Source organism: Bactrocera dorsalis, chromosome 2 (genome assembly GCF_023373825.1).
Source record: "Bactrocera dorsalis isolate Fly_Bdor chromosome 2, ASM2337382v1, whole genome shotgun sequence".
NCBI classification, from domain to species: domain Eukaryota; kingdom Metazoa; phylum Arthropoda; class Insecta; order Diptera; family Tephritidae; genus Bactrocera; species Bactrocera dorsalis.
The window spans coordinates 81,617,345-81,634,504 of NC_064304.1; the positions used below are offsets into that span (position 1 = coordinate 81,617,345).

The 17,160-nt window shown below is 41.2% G+C and overlaps 1 protein-coding gene across 2 annotated transcripts; it reads left to right on the forward strand.

The window, feature by feature from the left end:
* Positions 1 to 6,789: 6,789 nt before the first annotated feature.
* On the forward strand, positions 6,790 to 13,796 carry LOC105223220 (transcription elongation regulator 1). 2 transcript variants are annotated; one of them, XM_011200870.4, is made up of 9 exons: positions 6,796 to 7,095; positions 7,647 to 9,355; positions 9,417 to 9,550; positions 9,615 to 9,823; positions 9,894 to 10,044; positions 11,954 to 12,445; positions 12,518 to 12,855; positions 12,920 to 13,252; positions 13,330 to 13,796. In XM_011200870.4, exons 1-9 carry the CDS (start codon positions 6,902 to 6,904, stop codon positions 13,454 to 13,456), a joined length of 3,687 nt encoding a protein of 1,228 aa, XP_011199172.2. In that variant the 5' UTR covers positions 6,796 to 6,901; the 3' UTR covers positions 13,457 to 13,796. The 2 variants fall into 2 exon arrangements, with proteins under 2 accessions (XP_029404934.2, XP_011199172.2); XM_029549074.2 differs by lacking the exons at positions 11,954 to 12,445; positions 12,518 to 12,855; positions 12,920 to 13,252; positions 13,330 to 13,796 and adding an exon at positions 10,399 to 10,772 and having other exon boundaries at positions 6,790 to 7,095.
* The last annotated feature ends 3,364 nt before the right edge of the window (positions 13,797 to 17,160 follow it).

Below are 17,160 nucleotides of genomic sequence, written 5' to 3' on the forward strand. Positions count from 1 at the left end.
TCTGTGGAAGTTTGGATGAGTTTCTAAAAGCCGTTTTCTCAATGTCTGTGAGTTAAGTTCTGGTTAAAAAAGTTCTTTACCGGAGCAAAGAATCTTGGTTAAGTTAACCAGAACTTAACTCACACTTGGTTGCGAAAACGGCCCTTAATACCCAAATGGCAGCTGCATTTGGCGCCGCGGCTGTCTGCTTGTCTACTTAAACAATAGCTGCATATGGCTCGCGACAGTTGTCTGGTTGTCTACTTAAACAATAGCTGCATTTGGCGCCGTATAGCATTATGTTCTTATAATTACCAGACGCAATATTCTAGAAGGACACTTCGGCATCAGCGAGAAGTGTGTGGCTATATAAGCCGTGGCAGCGCCAACGTAATAAGCCAGTGCTAAGAGTAAACTGTCATAGTGTAGACAAATTGCGAAATAAAGAGTTGTTGAATTGAATTAAACGGTTTTTGCTTTTATTTGTCAATTCAGAGGTACGAGCCTAGTAAAGTAAACTAGCAAGCAGTAAATTCGTAACAATATGATATATGTTCTCTGCTTCTTGGTATTCGCTCTTAATATTTACTTAACACATTTAATTTTATTCAAAGCTAGGTGGTTTTAAATGATGGCAAGTAAAGATATAAGCTCAATCCAATCGAAGATTTCCATATTGTTATACTTATTAATACTTCCTAAAATGTTTATTACTTTGTTAGGTTCGTATCTCTGGATTGACAAATAAAATCAACACTGTTTAATTTAATTCAACAACTCTTTATTTCACAACTCGTCTACACTATAGCAGTTTACTCTTAGCACTGATTGATTACGTTGGCGCTGCCACGGCTTATATAGCCACGCACTTCTCGCTGATGCCGACGTGTCCTTCTAGAATATCGCGTCTGGAAATTACCAGAACATACGGCTATACGGCGCCAGACGCAAGCAGACAGTCGCGGCGCCAGACTCAGCAATTGTTTACCTAGACAAGCAGACAGTGCGGCGCCAGATGTCTATTGTTTCGACGAGCAGACAGCCGTGGCGCCAGATGTCTACAACAAGACAAATGCTATTCCATATACCTACAGCTATTGTTCATAATCAGGGATGCATATAGTAATACAAATATAACTTAATACTACTTTTGTAACACTGCCCTCCACTAAAGCCTAATCGTCCCGATTAGGCACAAATCCTCTTGAACCAAATGGGGCGAGCCTCTCCAAATGTACTACTTTCATTTTACATCGTGCTTTTCCATTTCTTTGTATGCGGTATACCACGTCATTAAGTCGTTTCATCACCATATAGGGTCCTTCCCAGGCTGTCTGCAGTTTCGGGGACAAGCCTTTCTTTCGAAGTGGATTGTACAACAGGACCAGATCACCTTCTTCAAAACCTTTTGAATTTGCCGCTTGATCGAACCGGTCCTTCATCTTATTGCTCATCAGATGCGTATGCTGTCTTACCATTAGATGCAATTCATTCATTTCTTCCTTTAAGGCAGAACAATAATCTCCATCATTTCTTACAGCTGTAGGATTCGTTCCAAACTTAAGATCAGCAGGGAGTCGCAGATCAGATCCGAAAATAATCTTTGCTGGCGTGTAACCAGTTGTCTCGTGCTTCGCTGAACGATACGCCAGCAGGAACATCTGGATGCACTTGTCCCAATTCCGTTGATCTTTATCAACGATTTTCCGCAGATGTTCTTCGAGCGTTCGGTTGAATCTCTCTACCATCCCATCTGATTGTGGGTGTAACGCTGTTGTCCGTGTCTTGTGGATGCCCAATAATGTACAGACTTCTTGGAAAATGGAAGATTCGAAATTCCTGCCTTGATCTGAGTGTAATTCGACGGGCACTCCGAACCTTGTTATCCAATTTTCTACAAACGCTTCGGCTACGGTCTTCGCTTCCTGGTTTGGTAAGGCATATACTTCTGGCCATTTACTGAAATAGTCCATGACAACCAGTAGATATTTGTTACCGGCCGTACTGGTTGGGAACGGACCTGCAACATCCATTGCGACTCGTTCAAATGGTGATCCCACGTTGTACTGTTGTAGCCTACCGCGACTTTTGGCTTTAGGACCTTTAGCTGCCATGCACTCTACGCAATTACTTATCCATTCTGCTATGGAATCTCGACAACCGATCCAGTAGAACCGTTGTTTAATCTTCTCTATAGTTTTTGTAATTCCAAGGTGCCCTCCACTAGGTCCATTGTGATATTCTTTCAACACTTTCGGGATCATGGACTTCGGTACTATGGTCAACAGACGAGACTGTTTGCCATCTTCACTTTCCCAGGTACGATGAAGGTATCCATTAACGAGGTTTATGCTGTTCCATTGGGCCCAATATGCTTTTGCAGTTGGACTCTCGCTACTTATTTGTTCCTTTGGTGGTCGTACCCCATTTTCTTTGGCTATTATCAGCTTTGCAAGATCAGGGTCCTCCAGCTGATTGATTCTGATGCGGTGAGGAGTCCAATCATCTTCAGGTTCTATATTCAATAATCGCACGTCGATTATACCTTCTTTTCCCTCTGATTTGGAGCAATGTTTACATTCCAGTGGACAAGGGCGACGTGATAATGCATCCGCATTTTTGTGGTGAATACCCTTTCGGTGTTCTGTTTCGAAGTCGTAATTCTGTAATCTTTCGATCCATCGTGCAATTTGGCCTTCCGGATTCTTAAACTGTAATAACCATTTTAATGCTGCATGATCAGTCCTCAGCAAGAATTGTTGTCCATACAAATACTTGTGGAAATGTTTTACACATTCCACCACAGCTAGTAGTTCTTTTCGCGTCACACAGTAGTTTTTCTCTGGTTTCCCGAGCACTCTGCTGTAATACCCAATTACTCTTTCTTGTCCGTCGATGAGCTGAGACAGGACACCTCCAATTCCATAAGCGCTCGCATCTGTATCCAGGATGAATTTCTTTCCAGGTATTGGATAAGCTAACATCGGCGCCGTACAAAGTAGTTCTTTAAGCTGCTCAAACGCTTTTTCTTGTTCCAACTGCCATACGAACGGGCGATTCTTCTTTGTTAAATCATGTAAACTTCTAGCCACGTTCGCAAATCCAGGTACAAAACGGCGGTAATACGTGCATAAGCCAAGGAAGCTGCGGAGTTCATGTATGTTGGTGGGTCGAGGCCAATCTTTGACTGCTTTTATTTTTCCTTCCTCGGTGTGAATCCCCTCAGTTGACACTTTATGTCCGAGATATGTGACCTGCTTCTTCCATAATGAACACTTTTTGGGATTCAAGCGTAATCCGGCTGATGCTATTCACTGAAAGACTTCCTCTAGATTTTTCAGATGATCATCAAAACTTTTTCCCATGATGATAATGTCATCAAGATACACCAAACATGTCTTCCAGTTGAGTCCTTTTAACACATGTTCCATCAGTCGCTCGAACGTTGCAGGCGCATTACATAACCCAAATGGCATCACAGAGAATTCCCACAACCCGTCGCCCATACTGAAAGCGGTCTTTTCACGGTCACATTCATCGATCTCGACTTGCCAATATCCACTTTGTAGATCTAATGTAGAAAACCATTTCGCTCCAGACAAGGTGTCTAATGTATCGTCGATTCTTGGTAGAGGATAACTGTCTTTCTTTGTGACATCATTCAACTTCCTATAATCTACGCAGAAACGGGTGCTACCATCTTTCTTTTTAACTAAGACGATAGGTGAGCTCCATGGACTTATTGAAGGTTCGATTACACCGTTTTTGTGCATGTCTTCAATAATTTTGTTAGCATCCTCACGTTTTGCTAGCGGAACCCTACGCGGAGCTTGTCGGATTGGTTTAGCGTCTCCAGTATTTATGCGATGTTTGACAATGCCGGTTCTTCCTGTGTTTCCTTCGTTTGCAAATATGGATGCGTATTTTTCTAATAGTTTTTCTGCTTTTAATTTTTCATTTCCATGCAGTTCGTTCAGCAAATTATTTAGGAGTGTAGGACTTATCTGCTGTGGCTCAATAGTAGGTTTCTGTTGTGACCGTTCGCATCGTGCTATTGCACTTATATTCTGGCACTGTCCAATTACGGCTCCTTTCTTCAGACTTATAGGCGTGTTGAATTCATTCACTACTCTGACGGGAATGGTGGCGTCTTCACTAGTTTTCACAAGCGTTCTTCCTACCAATATGGGTGTATCTATTTTTGTTGGTTCCACAATCCACAACTCTTCAGTCCCACCTCCTCCATTCACTTTGGCCCATACAATCGCCTCAGATTTTGGTGGAATACTCTGATTATCATCAACAATCACCCTCTTACTTTCAACGTTGGTCACATATCCGGTGTTTATAGGCATCTCCATGTTCTGGCAAAACAGCATTTGCTTGTTTAAATCCAAAGTAACCCCGTGATCAATCATGAAATCTACTCCCATTATAATTTCATCCGTGATTTCTGCTACGATGAAGGTGTGATTAACTTCCAGGGTACCAATCATCACTTTGCAAAACACTTTTCCCGCGACAGCTGCTTCCTCCCCGGTGGCCGTTCGAAGCTTGCAACCGACTAATGGTTCAACCGTTCCTCTTACCACATCCGGTCGGATAATTGAATGTGTGGCACCAGTATCCAAAGTAAGCGTTGACAGTCGTCCATTTACGATGCCGTTGATAGTAAGATTGTTGTCATGGCGACCTATTTGTGATATCGAGATGGTGGGGCAAATAGTTGTGGGAACCAGCTCACGCCCCTTTGAACTGTTCCGTTTTAGTTTAACGACTTGTGAGATGTGGATGCTCCGTCCTCGTTATCTGTTGGTTGTTTCCGTTTTGATGGGTTTACTTTTATGTTGCAATTCCGGGCAAAGTGACCCGCTTTTCCACAGTTGAAACATCTGCCTGTTGTATTTACTCGCGGTGCAGCAATTGCCTTCAGAGTCTTCAACATTTCTTCCATCAGCGCCGGTTGTTCCATTTCAACCCTTTGTACTTTGTGTGCTGGTTTACTTAGTAGGGAAGCTGTTTCCTGTGTGAGGGCGTGCGAAACCGTTTCAGCAAACGTTCTTTTTGGCAAGGCATATGTGGCGCGTTTGGTGTCCACATCACGAATTCCATTTATGAAACATTGAATTTTTACCCTCTCAATGTAATCCACAGGTGCATCTGCATTTGCCAAATGAGCCAGTCGTTCTATTTCAGTTGCGAACTCTTGCAATGACTCGTTCATCTTCTGACCCCTATTTTGCAGTTCGATCTGGTATATTTGTTTCCGGTGCTCACTACCATATCGTCTTTCTATCGCACTCATCAATGCCTCATAGTTGTCCCGTTCACAGTCTGGAATAGTCTGAAGGATTTCTGCCGCAGGTCCTTTCAATGATACAAACAAGGACGCCACTTTGTCCACTGCATTCCAGTTATTGGCCACTGCTGTCTTTTCAAACTGAAGTTTGAAAATTTGAAATGGAATACTTCCATCGAATGTGGGTGCCTTCAGTCTTGGATTATTTGTTGATGGTGCAGGGCCATGCAGTTGCAGTTCTCGCATACGATTACTCAGTTGAAGAAATTCTGATCTTAAATTTTCTTCGTCATTTTTTATTGTGCTTAATTCGTCTTCAAATTTTGAAAATTTCTCTTGCACTTGTGTATTATTTTCTGTAATCTGTTGTACCAAACGCTTTTCTAACTCCGTATTATTTTCAGTCATTTGTTGTGTAAGGCGAGACTCTAACTGTGATGTATTTTCAGCTATTTGCGTTATTTGCTGTGCCAGACGATTTTCTGCCTGCACTGCATTTTCTGCATTTTCGGCTATTTGCTGTGCCAGACGATTTTCTGTTTGCACTGCATTTTCTGCTATTTGCTGTGCCAGACGATTTTCTGTTTGCACTACATTTTCTGTTATTTGTGATATATTTTCAGCTATTATTTGCTTAATAGCCACTAACAGCATGTTCGTGTCTGCACTTGATGATGTTCGTTGTTCTTCTACTTTTTCTTCTACCTTTGTAGAAGTTTCTGGCCCATTAAATTCGAACTCGTCCACATTAATTCCATCCGCTTCCATTGCTTCACGTAATCGTGCCTGCAGATCCGCCTTTTGCCCGCTTATCGGCAAATTACGCTCCTCCAGTTCTTTTTTTAATTGCTGAATTCTCAATTCTCCGAATTTAACCATCTTGAATTTGGATTATTTGACAATCCCACTTCTGACACCAATTGTTACGAATTTACTCTTGCTAGTTTACTTTGTTAGGTTCGTATCTCTGGATTGACAAATAAAATCAACACTGTTTAATTTAATTCAACAACTCTTTATTTCACAACTCGTCTACACTATAGCAGTTTACTCTTAGCACTGATTGATTACGTTGGCGCTGCCACGGCTTATATAGCCACGCACTTCTCGCTGATGCCGACGTGTCCTTCTAGAATATCGCGTCTGGAAATTACCAGAACATACGGCTATACGGCGCCAGACGCAAGCAGACAGTCGCGGCGCCAGACTCAGCAATTGTTTACCTAGACAAGCAGACAGTGCGGCGCCAGATGTCTATTGTTTCGACGAGCAGACAGCCGTGGCGCCAGATGTCTACAACAAGACAAATGCTATTCCATATACCTACAGCTATTGTTCATAATCAGGGATGCATATAGTAATACAAATATAACTTAATACTACTTTTGTAACATTATTAATACTTCCTAAAATGTTTATAAATATTTTAAGAGAGTTTTCGTAAATGCAACCCTATATGAGAACAAATTTTCCACGACATTTTTTTTTTACTGTTATCGATATGCAACGATTTTAAAGACACATCTTTATTTTTTCTTGAAAAGTGTGTGAATACTTTGTCTGAGGAAAATATTTTCTGAATTTAAGTAAGAAAAAGTTATTTAATATTCAACTTTTGTGACTATGGACGCTGAAGTCGAAGGCAGCGTTGGAAATAATATACAATCTGGTGACGAAGCGGCTTCACCATCTATAGATGGTGAAACTACATATAAAGGTGGTGCGGCTGGGCCTTCTCAGGAAAACAATGCAACCCCTAATATAAATGGAAATGCGGGACAAGCAACGCCAGATGCAAGCGAAGGCGAATCTCAATGGTACGTAACAAAAAAAAAATATTATTGATAAGTTAATTTGTGTGAACATATTGGTCGATAAAAATTACAATTTCTTGGGTTGTAGTGGCAAAAATCTGCCGAGTTGACAGTTCTTGGCCGGATAAAAATCCGTCCCGTCCCGGTTAAGTAGACACGACTGTTGTAGGAAAGTTTAAGTTAGACTTTACGAAGTATCTTCATTTATGTTATAATATATATAAATTCGTACTATCATATGTTCCCATAAAACTTTTTTTTTTCATTTGCGGCCTTAAAAAAAACCCTAGCCGGGAACTCAAAAATAAAAATGTATACAACTTTTTATATCCTTAACACACTATCAATGCATAAGCTGCTAGACAAACTCACCGATAACATCAAGTTCTTTCTTAGATGCCTTTATATTCATATAATAGCTTCGGTAAAACTAAAGTTAACTTTTTTCTTTTTGTTATTATAATTGTCGCACATAAACCCTCAAGTATTAGCATGCAGGCAAAATGCTTCTATGTTGTTCGGTAACCTATTTAATTTCATTATGTTATATTCAGGACTCCAAACAATCAAAGTGCTACCACTGCTAAACCTTTTAGTATGCCGCCATTCGGTGGACCACCCGGAGCTTTCCGTGGTGGACGAGGAGGTATTCATATAATGCCTTTTGGTCGCGGTGGTGCTCGAGGGGGTGGCGGCAATTTTGGCGGACGCGGACCGGGAAACTTTGAACCGAATTGGCAGGGACAAAACCAAAATGGCCCACCAAATATGACAAACGGGCCACCACTCGAACTATGGGTGGAGACTAAGACAGATGATGGCAAATCTTATTTTTATCATGCCATGACACGTGAAACAACATGGACTAGACCAGAAGGTCAAAATATTAAAGTTATGACTCAAGCAGAAATTGAGGAAGTGAATAAAAAACAGCAACCACCTCAACAGCAATCTCAACAGAATAACACACAGCATGCGGATGCAAATGTTAAAGGGCCAGAGCCTAGTGGTCACGCTCAAGGTGGCATGATAGATGCGCAAAAGGAGTTACCCCCCATGTCGGTTGCTCCACCCATGAAAGCACCAGATACATTGACACAACATCCACCACCAAATATGATGTCACAACCACCACCAACACAACAGACCTTGACGCAGCCACCACCAAATGTAGTACCAAGCGGTGCGCCACCAATGACACAACAGCCTCCACCTGCAATGCACCAACAGCCACCTCCATTCTTTCCACCTGGTATGCATCCTCCGAATTTCTCGCAAACTCCATTTGGAATGCCTCCTCCTGGTTATGGTGGTTTTCCAGGTGGACCAGCACCATGGGGTATGCCCTGGAATCAGCACATGCATCCTCCACACGGTCCGCCGGCGCAAGACAAACCGGCAAAAAATTTAATTATAAAACCTGGTGTAATTGATCCTGCTGTAATTGCACGCGCTGCTGAATGGTCCGAACATCGTGCACCTGACGGACGTCCCTATTACTATCATGCCGGTCGCGGCGAGAGCGTTTGGGAAAAACCACAAGCGTTACGTGACATGGAAGCAGCACGCATGGCTGCTCACTCGGGCACAACACCGCAACAGGCAGTGGCGCCTCAAGTCGCACCCACCATGCCACCACATATGATGCCCAATCCTGCCCTTATGCACATGACGCCGGCAGCCGGCGGTTATGAGCAGGCTATGGCGTACAATGCTGCTGCTGCCGCAGCCGCAGCCGCCGCCGCTGCAGCAGCTGCTGCTAATCTTAAACCCCTCGAACAAACCAAAGCGGCGCAAGCTGCGGCATTGGAAAAAGAATCCAGGAAGGTGGCAGAGGAAAAACGAAAGAAAGAGGAGGAGCAACAAAAGAAAGTTACGGCAACAGCAGCAAAACCAGTAGATAAATCACGTCCTATTTCAAGTACTCCCATCGCTGGTACACCATGGTGTGTCGTTTGGACAGGTGATGCGAGGGTTTTTTTCTATAATCCTTCCACACGCACATCTGTTTGGGAAAGACCCGACGATTTGATAGACCGTGCCGACGTAGACAAAGCAGTCAACAATCCGCCGGAACAGTTAAAGGCTGCTGGTAGTGACGCTGCGGAGAAACAGGTCGAAAAGATTGAGACAGAGAAGAAAAAAGAGGTTGAAATTCCCGAGGAAGAGGAAGAAGAAGAGCAAGAAGATGATGAAGTCATCAAAATACGCACTGAATCTGAATCCAGTGTGGAAGAAGTACCAACGAAGAAGTCCCGATTATGTAAGCAATTAATTAATAAATAAAGATATTTTTTTATTCAGATTTCTTTTTTTTTTAACAGCCGCAAAGCAAACCAGGAAGGCGGATGCCAACGAAGCAGCCGTAGAAGCTGAGGTACGCGCGGCTAAGGAGCGCGCTGTAGTGCCATTGGAGACACGTGTCAAACAGTTCAAAGAAATGTTGCGTGAAAAAGATGTAAGTGAATTAGAACTTTTTGCTTGAATATGCATGATTTATGCTAATCATTCTCATTCGCTAGGTATCAGCATTTAGCACTTGGGAGAAGGAGCTACACAAAATTGTTTTCGATCCACGGTACTTGCTGCTAACCTCCAAGGAGCGCAAACAGGTGTTTGAAAAGTACGTTAAAGATCGCGCCGAAGAGGAACGCAAGGAGAAGCGCAATAAGATGCGTCAAAAGCGCGAAGATTTTCGCAAGCTTATGGAAGATGCAAAGCTGCATGGAAAGTTCGTAGCAAATCAGTTTTTATAAAAAATAATTTTAACACATATTTATTTCTTTGAACACATCGCTTAGGTCATCATTCAGTGAGTTTTGTCAGCGTTATGGTAAAGATGACCGCTATAAAGCTATCGAAAAGGTGCGCGAACGTGAGAGCCTCTTCAACGAGTATATTGTAGATGTGCGTCGTCAAGAAAAAGAGGAGAAAATACAAAAAAAGGAACAGGTATGTGCGTGTTCCCTTAAATGCATGCGGGACGAGAATGCGTTTGTTAGCATAGTTAATTTGGGTTTTGGGCCGCAGCAAACGTATTTCTTATTTAAATATTTAGTATTTCGTATTTTTAAATGATTAATTGAATTTTTCATACGTCTCTATTTGTATATACACTTATTATATTGTTAATGCTTCACAGCAAAGTTTATACTTTTTATTTTTTATAAAAATTTTCTTCACTCTAATCTTGAAATCTCAAAACAAATCAAACAAAAAAATCTACCACTACTACTTCAACGCTTATAAATATCGGCTAAACTACGCACGAACAACAAATTGTTAACCAACTACAAAAAAACATAGTCAATTGCAACCAATCATGTGATTATAGGTCCGCTGCTTGAAGTGTGTTTAAAACCAATACTATTTTGCTTAGCCGCGTAAAAGTTGGTTGACTTAGAAAAAAAGCAAAATTGCTAAATATCGTTTTTAGGCTGCAGTATAAACGTAAGGAAAACGCAGCAAATAATATGTAGCAGCGTAACGTGTGACTGACTGATAATTCATGGTCATCCAGCTGCCAACGACCGCATCAAATTGCATTGATCCGCCAGGCAACCATGTCCATCCAGCTACTACCACCCATCAACCCAGTGACTTGCCTGTTCGTTAGTACCTTCACGCCTGCTCGGCACGTTTTCCCCAAATTGTTTGTGTCTATCTAGCTCGAGCTCGTGGTGAGTTATTTATATGCAAATATGAAAGCATTAATACAATAAAAAAGTAAATAAATGCAAAAAACAAATCAGATCAACGTTGACTTCATTAAACAAACAGCAAACAAATGCAAATTATTGTATATCAACGATAAAACTTGGTGATTTACCCTTCTGCCACCAGGAACGTCGGCACGTCGGCACGTCGGCACGTCACATGATACATATTGAAGCTATTTGGATGCGCACAGACAAATGGTGTATATTGATGGATGGAAAATAACGCAATGGACACATAGAAGACGTAACGGCATTAGGCAGACGACAAGACATGCCAAACTCCCAACAGCTGGCAGTTTAGTTAATGTTGGCGCTCGAGTCTCCAGTCTCTGGTCTCTGAGTGTGGCAGAGCTTGAACTAGAGCGGGAGTGGGAGTTGAGCGAGAAGAGACAGAAACAGTATGAATAAAAACTCAATCTAAACTTCATACATTTAGAATTTTTGTTACAGCCGCAAATGCAATAAGCATTTCAAAATTCGATATTTCACATTCGTGCCGCCAGAAGTGCATATTTTGAATATATATATTTTAATGGATTTTTTTGCTAGTAAATCATAATCTATGGCACGTGGCACTTATTACCATTTCAAAAATGTCAAACGAATGTGAAATATTGATTTTTACTGACGGGCTTTACTTGTAAGTTCATAAAGTAAAGCATTCAATACATTACCTATATGTATTCTTATTATATAATACACGTACATGTCATTGTTGTCCATCCGTCCGTCCGTCGACAAAGTGCCCTTACACGTTGCCTCTCTAATTTATGCCAATAATATTTTTAATTTTCAGCTCTACACTGTTGGATTCTCACAATTAAGTCATCAATAATTTTCTGTTTCAGCATTCGACGCCATTTAATTATAACACTAATCTTGAACATTCTCTTGCAGCATAATTAAGTATAATTATTATTTAAGTTATTATTGTCGACTATTAAGTTAGTTAGTAAGCGCCATCTATAAGCCCCTGTTATGTGCCTATAAAAATATCGTGTAAGCTAAAACGAAAGCCAATGTCTGAAATCGTCTAATTCTCCACATTTGTTTTCTCTCTTTGTATCTTCCTGACTGCACTTGCTACATTCACCCAAATGCACATCCCAAAACACACACTACGTACCTCTAACAAATTTTAGATACGCAAAGATTTCATAGAAATGTTGCGCGAACGGTCGGATATGGACCGGCATACTCGTTGGCATGACATCAAGAAGAAATTCGATGCCGATCCACGTTATCGTGCTGTGGAGAGTTCTACTTATCGCGAGGAATACTTCCAGGACTTTATGCGCATCATGAAAGAAGAGAAGCGTAAACAACGTGAGCTAAAGGATCGTGAGCGGGAGCGTGAGCGTGAGAAGGAACGCGAGCGGGAGCGTGAACGTGACAGGGAACGGGATCGTGAACGTAAGTCAGACCGCAAACGTGGGCGCAACGATCGTAGCCGTAGCCGCAGTCGAGAACGCGACCGTGATCGCAGTGACAAGGACAAAGGTAAAGAGCGTGAGAAAGATAGGGAGCGTGAGAAGGATAAGGAGCGGGAGAAAGACAAAGAAAGGGATAGGGAGCGAGAAAAGGACAAAGATAAGGAGAAGAATGGCGAGCAAAAGAAAAAGCACGATGAGTCGGTAAGTTTCTTACTATTACTTAGAAAAAAAAATATTAATAAATATATGAACGATTTCACCTTGTCAATGAAGGATGAGGAAGGCGAGCAACATGACGATGAAGAGGGTCACACTAATAGCGAGGATGACGAAGCGGAGCGGCTACAAAAGGAACGTGAAAAACAATTGCGTGCCGAACAAAGTATACGTGAACGTGAGAAGGAGGTTCAACGCACATTGGCCGGACATTTGCGCGATCGCGATAAGGAGAGGGAGCACCACAAACGGGATGAAGCTATTGGTCATTTCAATGCGCTACTGACGGACTTGGTACGTAATCCAGATCTGACATGGAAGGAGGTGAAACGGCAACTACGTAAGGATAGTCGCTGGGAACTAATTGAGACGCTGGATCGAGATGATCGTGAGAAGTAAGTTTACTGCACTGAAATCTATACATTTAACTTGGCCTACAAATATGTAACATATTTTTAGGCTTTTCAACGAACACATCGACACACTGATGAAGAGAAAGCGTGAAAAATTTCGTGAAATGCTCGATGAATTGTCAGCGCTGGAGCTGACCAGTTCTTGGAAGGATATCAAAAAATCAATTAAAGAAGATCCACGTTATCTGAAATATAACAATTCCGATAAATGTGAACGCGAATTTCGTGATTATATTAAAGACAAAACTCTCGCCGCCAAGACTGCATTGCGTGAGCTTTTACAGGAATGTAAACTAATAACACACAAAAGTAGCGAAGTTGTTAAAGACAACCCGAATCATCTGAAGGAAATACAGGATATACTGAAGAACGATAAGCGGTAAGCCGATTTAAAATCTGTTGCAATTGCTAATATTTTTTTATATATGTATATTAATTTTTTGCTTTCAATTCCAGTTATCTAATATTGAACCACATGGAAGAGGAGCGCACCACTATCATTGTGAATTACTTGGAAGAGTTGCATAAACGTGGTCCTCCACCGCCTCCCACGGCTTCTGAATCAACTAGACGCAATAAGTAATTTATCATCCAACATTTTAAGTAAAAACACCAATAACTTGTGGTAAAATAACATTTTTATGCGATGTTATGGTCACAAGAATGCATAATGAAAAAGTTGCATTATAACCTAATGATAAGCATTTTATTACACATACCAATTTAGTTGAAAATAACAATGAATTAATTGCATTAATTAGAAGATAATTTGTATCAACTAACCGATTCAGTTTAACCTCATTCATTATGTATGTATTAACCTTGTAGTTTCAGCAGTAAATTGTGAAATAAACAAGAATCCAATTAGTTTTCATAAAAGCATTACCAATAAAAATTGAAACAAGGAACCACTTCTTAAACAATTACATTAATTTATCTATGCAATATTTGTACCCTGAACAGGTTATGTTAAGTTTGCAACACCCAGAAGAAACATCGCAACCCCTATAAAGTGTAGATATAAATTATAAGCGTGACAAGCTGAGTAGATTTACCCACGGTTGTTGTTGTTGTTGTAACTGTTTCCTAATCCCCGTTAGGATAGTAGGGATTAGATTAGTTTTTTTTTTTAGTTAGATCGCCGAAAAAACAGCCCTTGGTAGGATAAAATCCGAGTCAATTCTGTCGTGGGAATTGATTAGATTAGTTGTCATCCAACGGTAGGGCGAGGAAACATGCTGTTTCGTAGGGGGATCAAAGGGAGAAGGGTGTCAGGTAAGTAGGGTTAGCTGTGCATGCAAAGAGGTGGCTAGTGTTATGCGGATACTCATTGCACGTTGGACATATGTTCGATATGTCGGGGTTTATTCTGGATAAGTAGGTACTTCACCTGCTACAGTATCCAGAACGAAGCTGCGCAAGGGTCCCTCTAGTTTCCCGCGACAACTCGAGATCTTCGTCTGCAATGGGTAGTGCTTTGACTCCAAGTAAGCCATTCACTGCCCACAACAACCTGCTCTAGGTTACCGGAATTGACCCGAATTTTATCTGGCCAAGGGCTGTTATTTCGAAGATCTAGCCACGTTTACTATATCATGTAATTGCCATGAACAATCAAAATCAACTTCTTGTAAGTAAAAGTTCATGTAAAAAACAACCGAAAATAATGTTTCTTATTCCATATTCTTAACGAAAATCTAATTTAATACTGTTACAAAAGTAGTATTAAGTTGTATTTGTATTGCTATATGCATCCCTTATTATGAACAATAGCTGTAGGTATATGGAATAGCATTTGTCTTGTTGTAGACATCTGGCGCCGCGGCTGTCTGCTTGTCGAAACAATAGACATCTGGCGCCGCACTGTCTGCTTGTCTACTTAAACAATTGCTGAGTCTGGTGCCGTATAGCATTATGTTCTGGTAATTTCCAGACGCAATATTCTAGAAGGACACGTCGGCATCAGCGAGAAGTGCGTGGCTATATAAGCCGTGGCAGCGCCAACGTAATCAACCAGTGCTAAGAGTAAACTGATATAGTGTAGACGAGTTGTAAAATAAAGAGATTTTGTTGAAGTGAATTAAACGGCTTTTGGTTTCATTTGTCAATCCAGAGATACGAACCCAGTAAAGTAAAACTAGCAAGGAGTAAATTCGTAACAATTGGTGTCAGAAGTGGGATTGTCAAATAATCCAAATTCAAGATGGTTAAATTCGGAGAATTGAGAATTCAGCAATTAAAAAAGGAACTGGAGGAGCGTAATTTGCCGATAAGCGGGCAAAAGGCGGATCTGCAGGCACGATTACGTGAAGCAATGGAAGATGGAATTAATGTGGACGAGTTCGAATTTGTTGGGCCAGAAACTTCTACAAAGGTAGAAGACAAAGTAGAAGAACAACGAACATCATCAAGTGTGGACATGAACATGCTGTTAGTGGCTATTAAGCAAATAGCAGAAAATGCAGTGCAAACAGAAAATCGTCTGGCACAGCAAATAGCTGAAAATACAGAAAATGCAGTGCAAACAGAAAATCGTCTGGCACAGCAAATGACGCAAATAGCTGAAAATACATCACAGTTAGAGTCTCGCCTTACACAACAAATGACTGAAAATAATACGCAGTTAGAAAAGCGTTTGGTACAACAGATTACAGAAAATAATACACAAGTGCAAGAGAAATTTTCAAAATTTGAAGACGAATTAAGCACTTTAAAAAATGACGAAGAAAACTTAAAATCAGAAGTAATCGTGTGCGAGAACTGCAACTACATGGCCCTGCACCATCAACAAATAATCAAAGATTGAAGGCACCCACATACGATGGAAGTATTCCATTTCAAATTTTCAAACTTCAGTTTGAAAAGACAGCAATGGCCAATAACTGGAATGCAGCGGACAAAGTGGCGTCCTTGTTTTGTATCATTGAAAGGACCTGCGGCAGAAATCCTTCAGACTATTCCAGACTGTGAACGGGACAACTATGAGGCATTGATGAGAGCGATAGAAAGACGATATGGTAGTGAGCACCGGAAACAAATATACCAGATCGAACTGCAAAATAGGGGTCAGAAGATGAACGAGTCATTGCAAGAGTTCGCAACTGAAATAGAACGACTGGCTCATTTGGCAAATGCAGATGCACCTGTGGATTACATTGAGAGGGTAAAAATTCAATGTTTCATAAATGGAATTCGTGATGTGGACACCAAACGCGCCACATATGCATTGCCAAAAAGAACGTTTGCTGAAACGGTTTCGCACGCCCTCACACAGGAAACAGTTTCCCTACTAAGTAAACCAGCACACAAAGTACAAAGGGTTGAAATGGAACAACCGGCGCTGATGGAAGAAATATTGAAGACACTGAAGACAATTGCTGCACCGCGAGTAAATACAACAGGAAGATGTTTCAACTGTGGAAAAGCGGGTCACTTTGCCCGAAATTGCAATATAAAAGTAAACCCATCAAAACGTGAGGATGCTAACAAAATTATTGAAGACATGCACAAAAACGGTGTAATCGAACCTTCAATAAGTCCATGGAGCTCACCTATCGCCTTAGTTAAAAAGAAAAATGGTAGCACCCGTTTCTGCGTAGATTATAGGAAGTTGAATGATGTCACAAAGAAAGACAGTTATCCTCTACCAAGAATCGACGATACATTAGACACCTTGTCTGGAGCGAAATGGTTTTCTACATTAGATCTACAAAGTGGATATTGGCAAGTCGAGATTGATGAATGTGACCGTGAAAAGACCGCTTTCAGTATGGGCGACGGGTTATGGGAATTCTCTGTGATGCCATTTGGGTTATGTAATGCGCCTGCAACGTTCGAGCGACTGATGGAACATGTGTTAAAAGGACTCAACTGGAAGACATGTTTGGTGTATCTTGATGACATTATCATCATGGGAAAAAGTTTTGATGATCATCTGAAAAATCTAGAGGAAGTCTTTCAGCGAATAGCATCAGCCGGATTACGCTTGAATCCCAAAAAGTGTTCATTATGGAAGAAGCAGGTCACATATCTCGGACATAAAGTGTCAACTGAGGGGATTCACACCGAGGAAGGAAAAATAAAAGCAGTCAAAGATTGGCCTCGACCCACCAACATACATGAACTCCGCAGCTTCCTTGGCTTATGCACGTATTACCGCCGTTTTGTACCTGGATTTGCGAACGTGGCTAGAAGTTTACATGATTTAACAAAGAAGAATCGCCCGTTTGTATGGCAGTTGGAACAAGAAAAAGCGTTTGAGCAGCTGAAAGAACTACTTTTTACGGC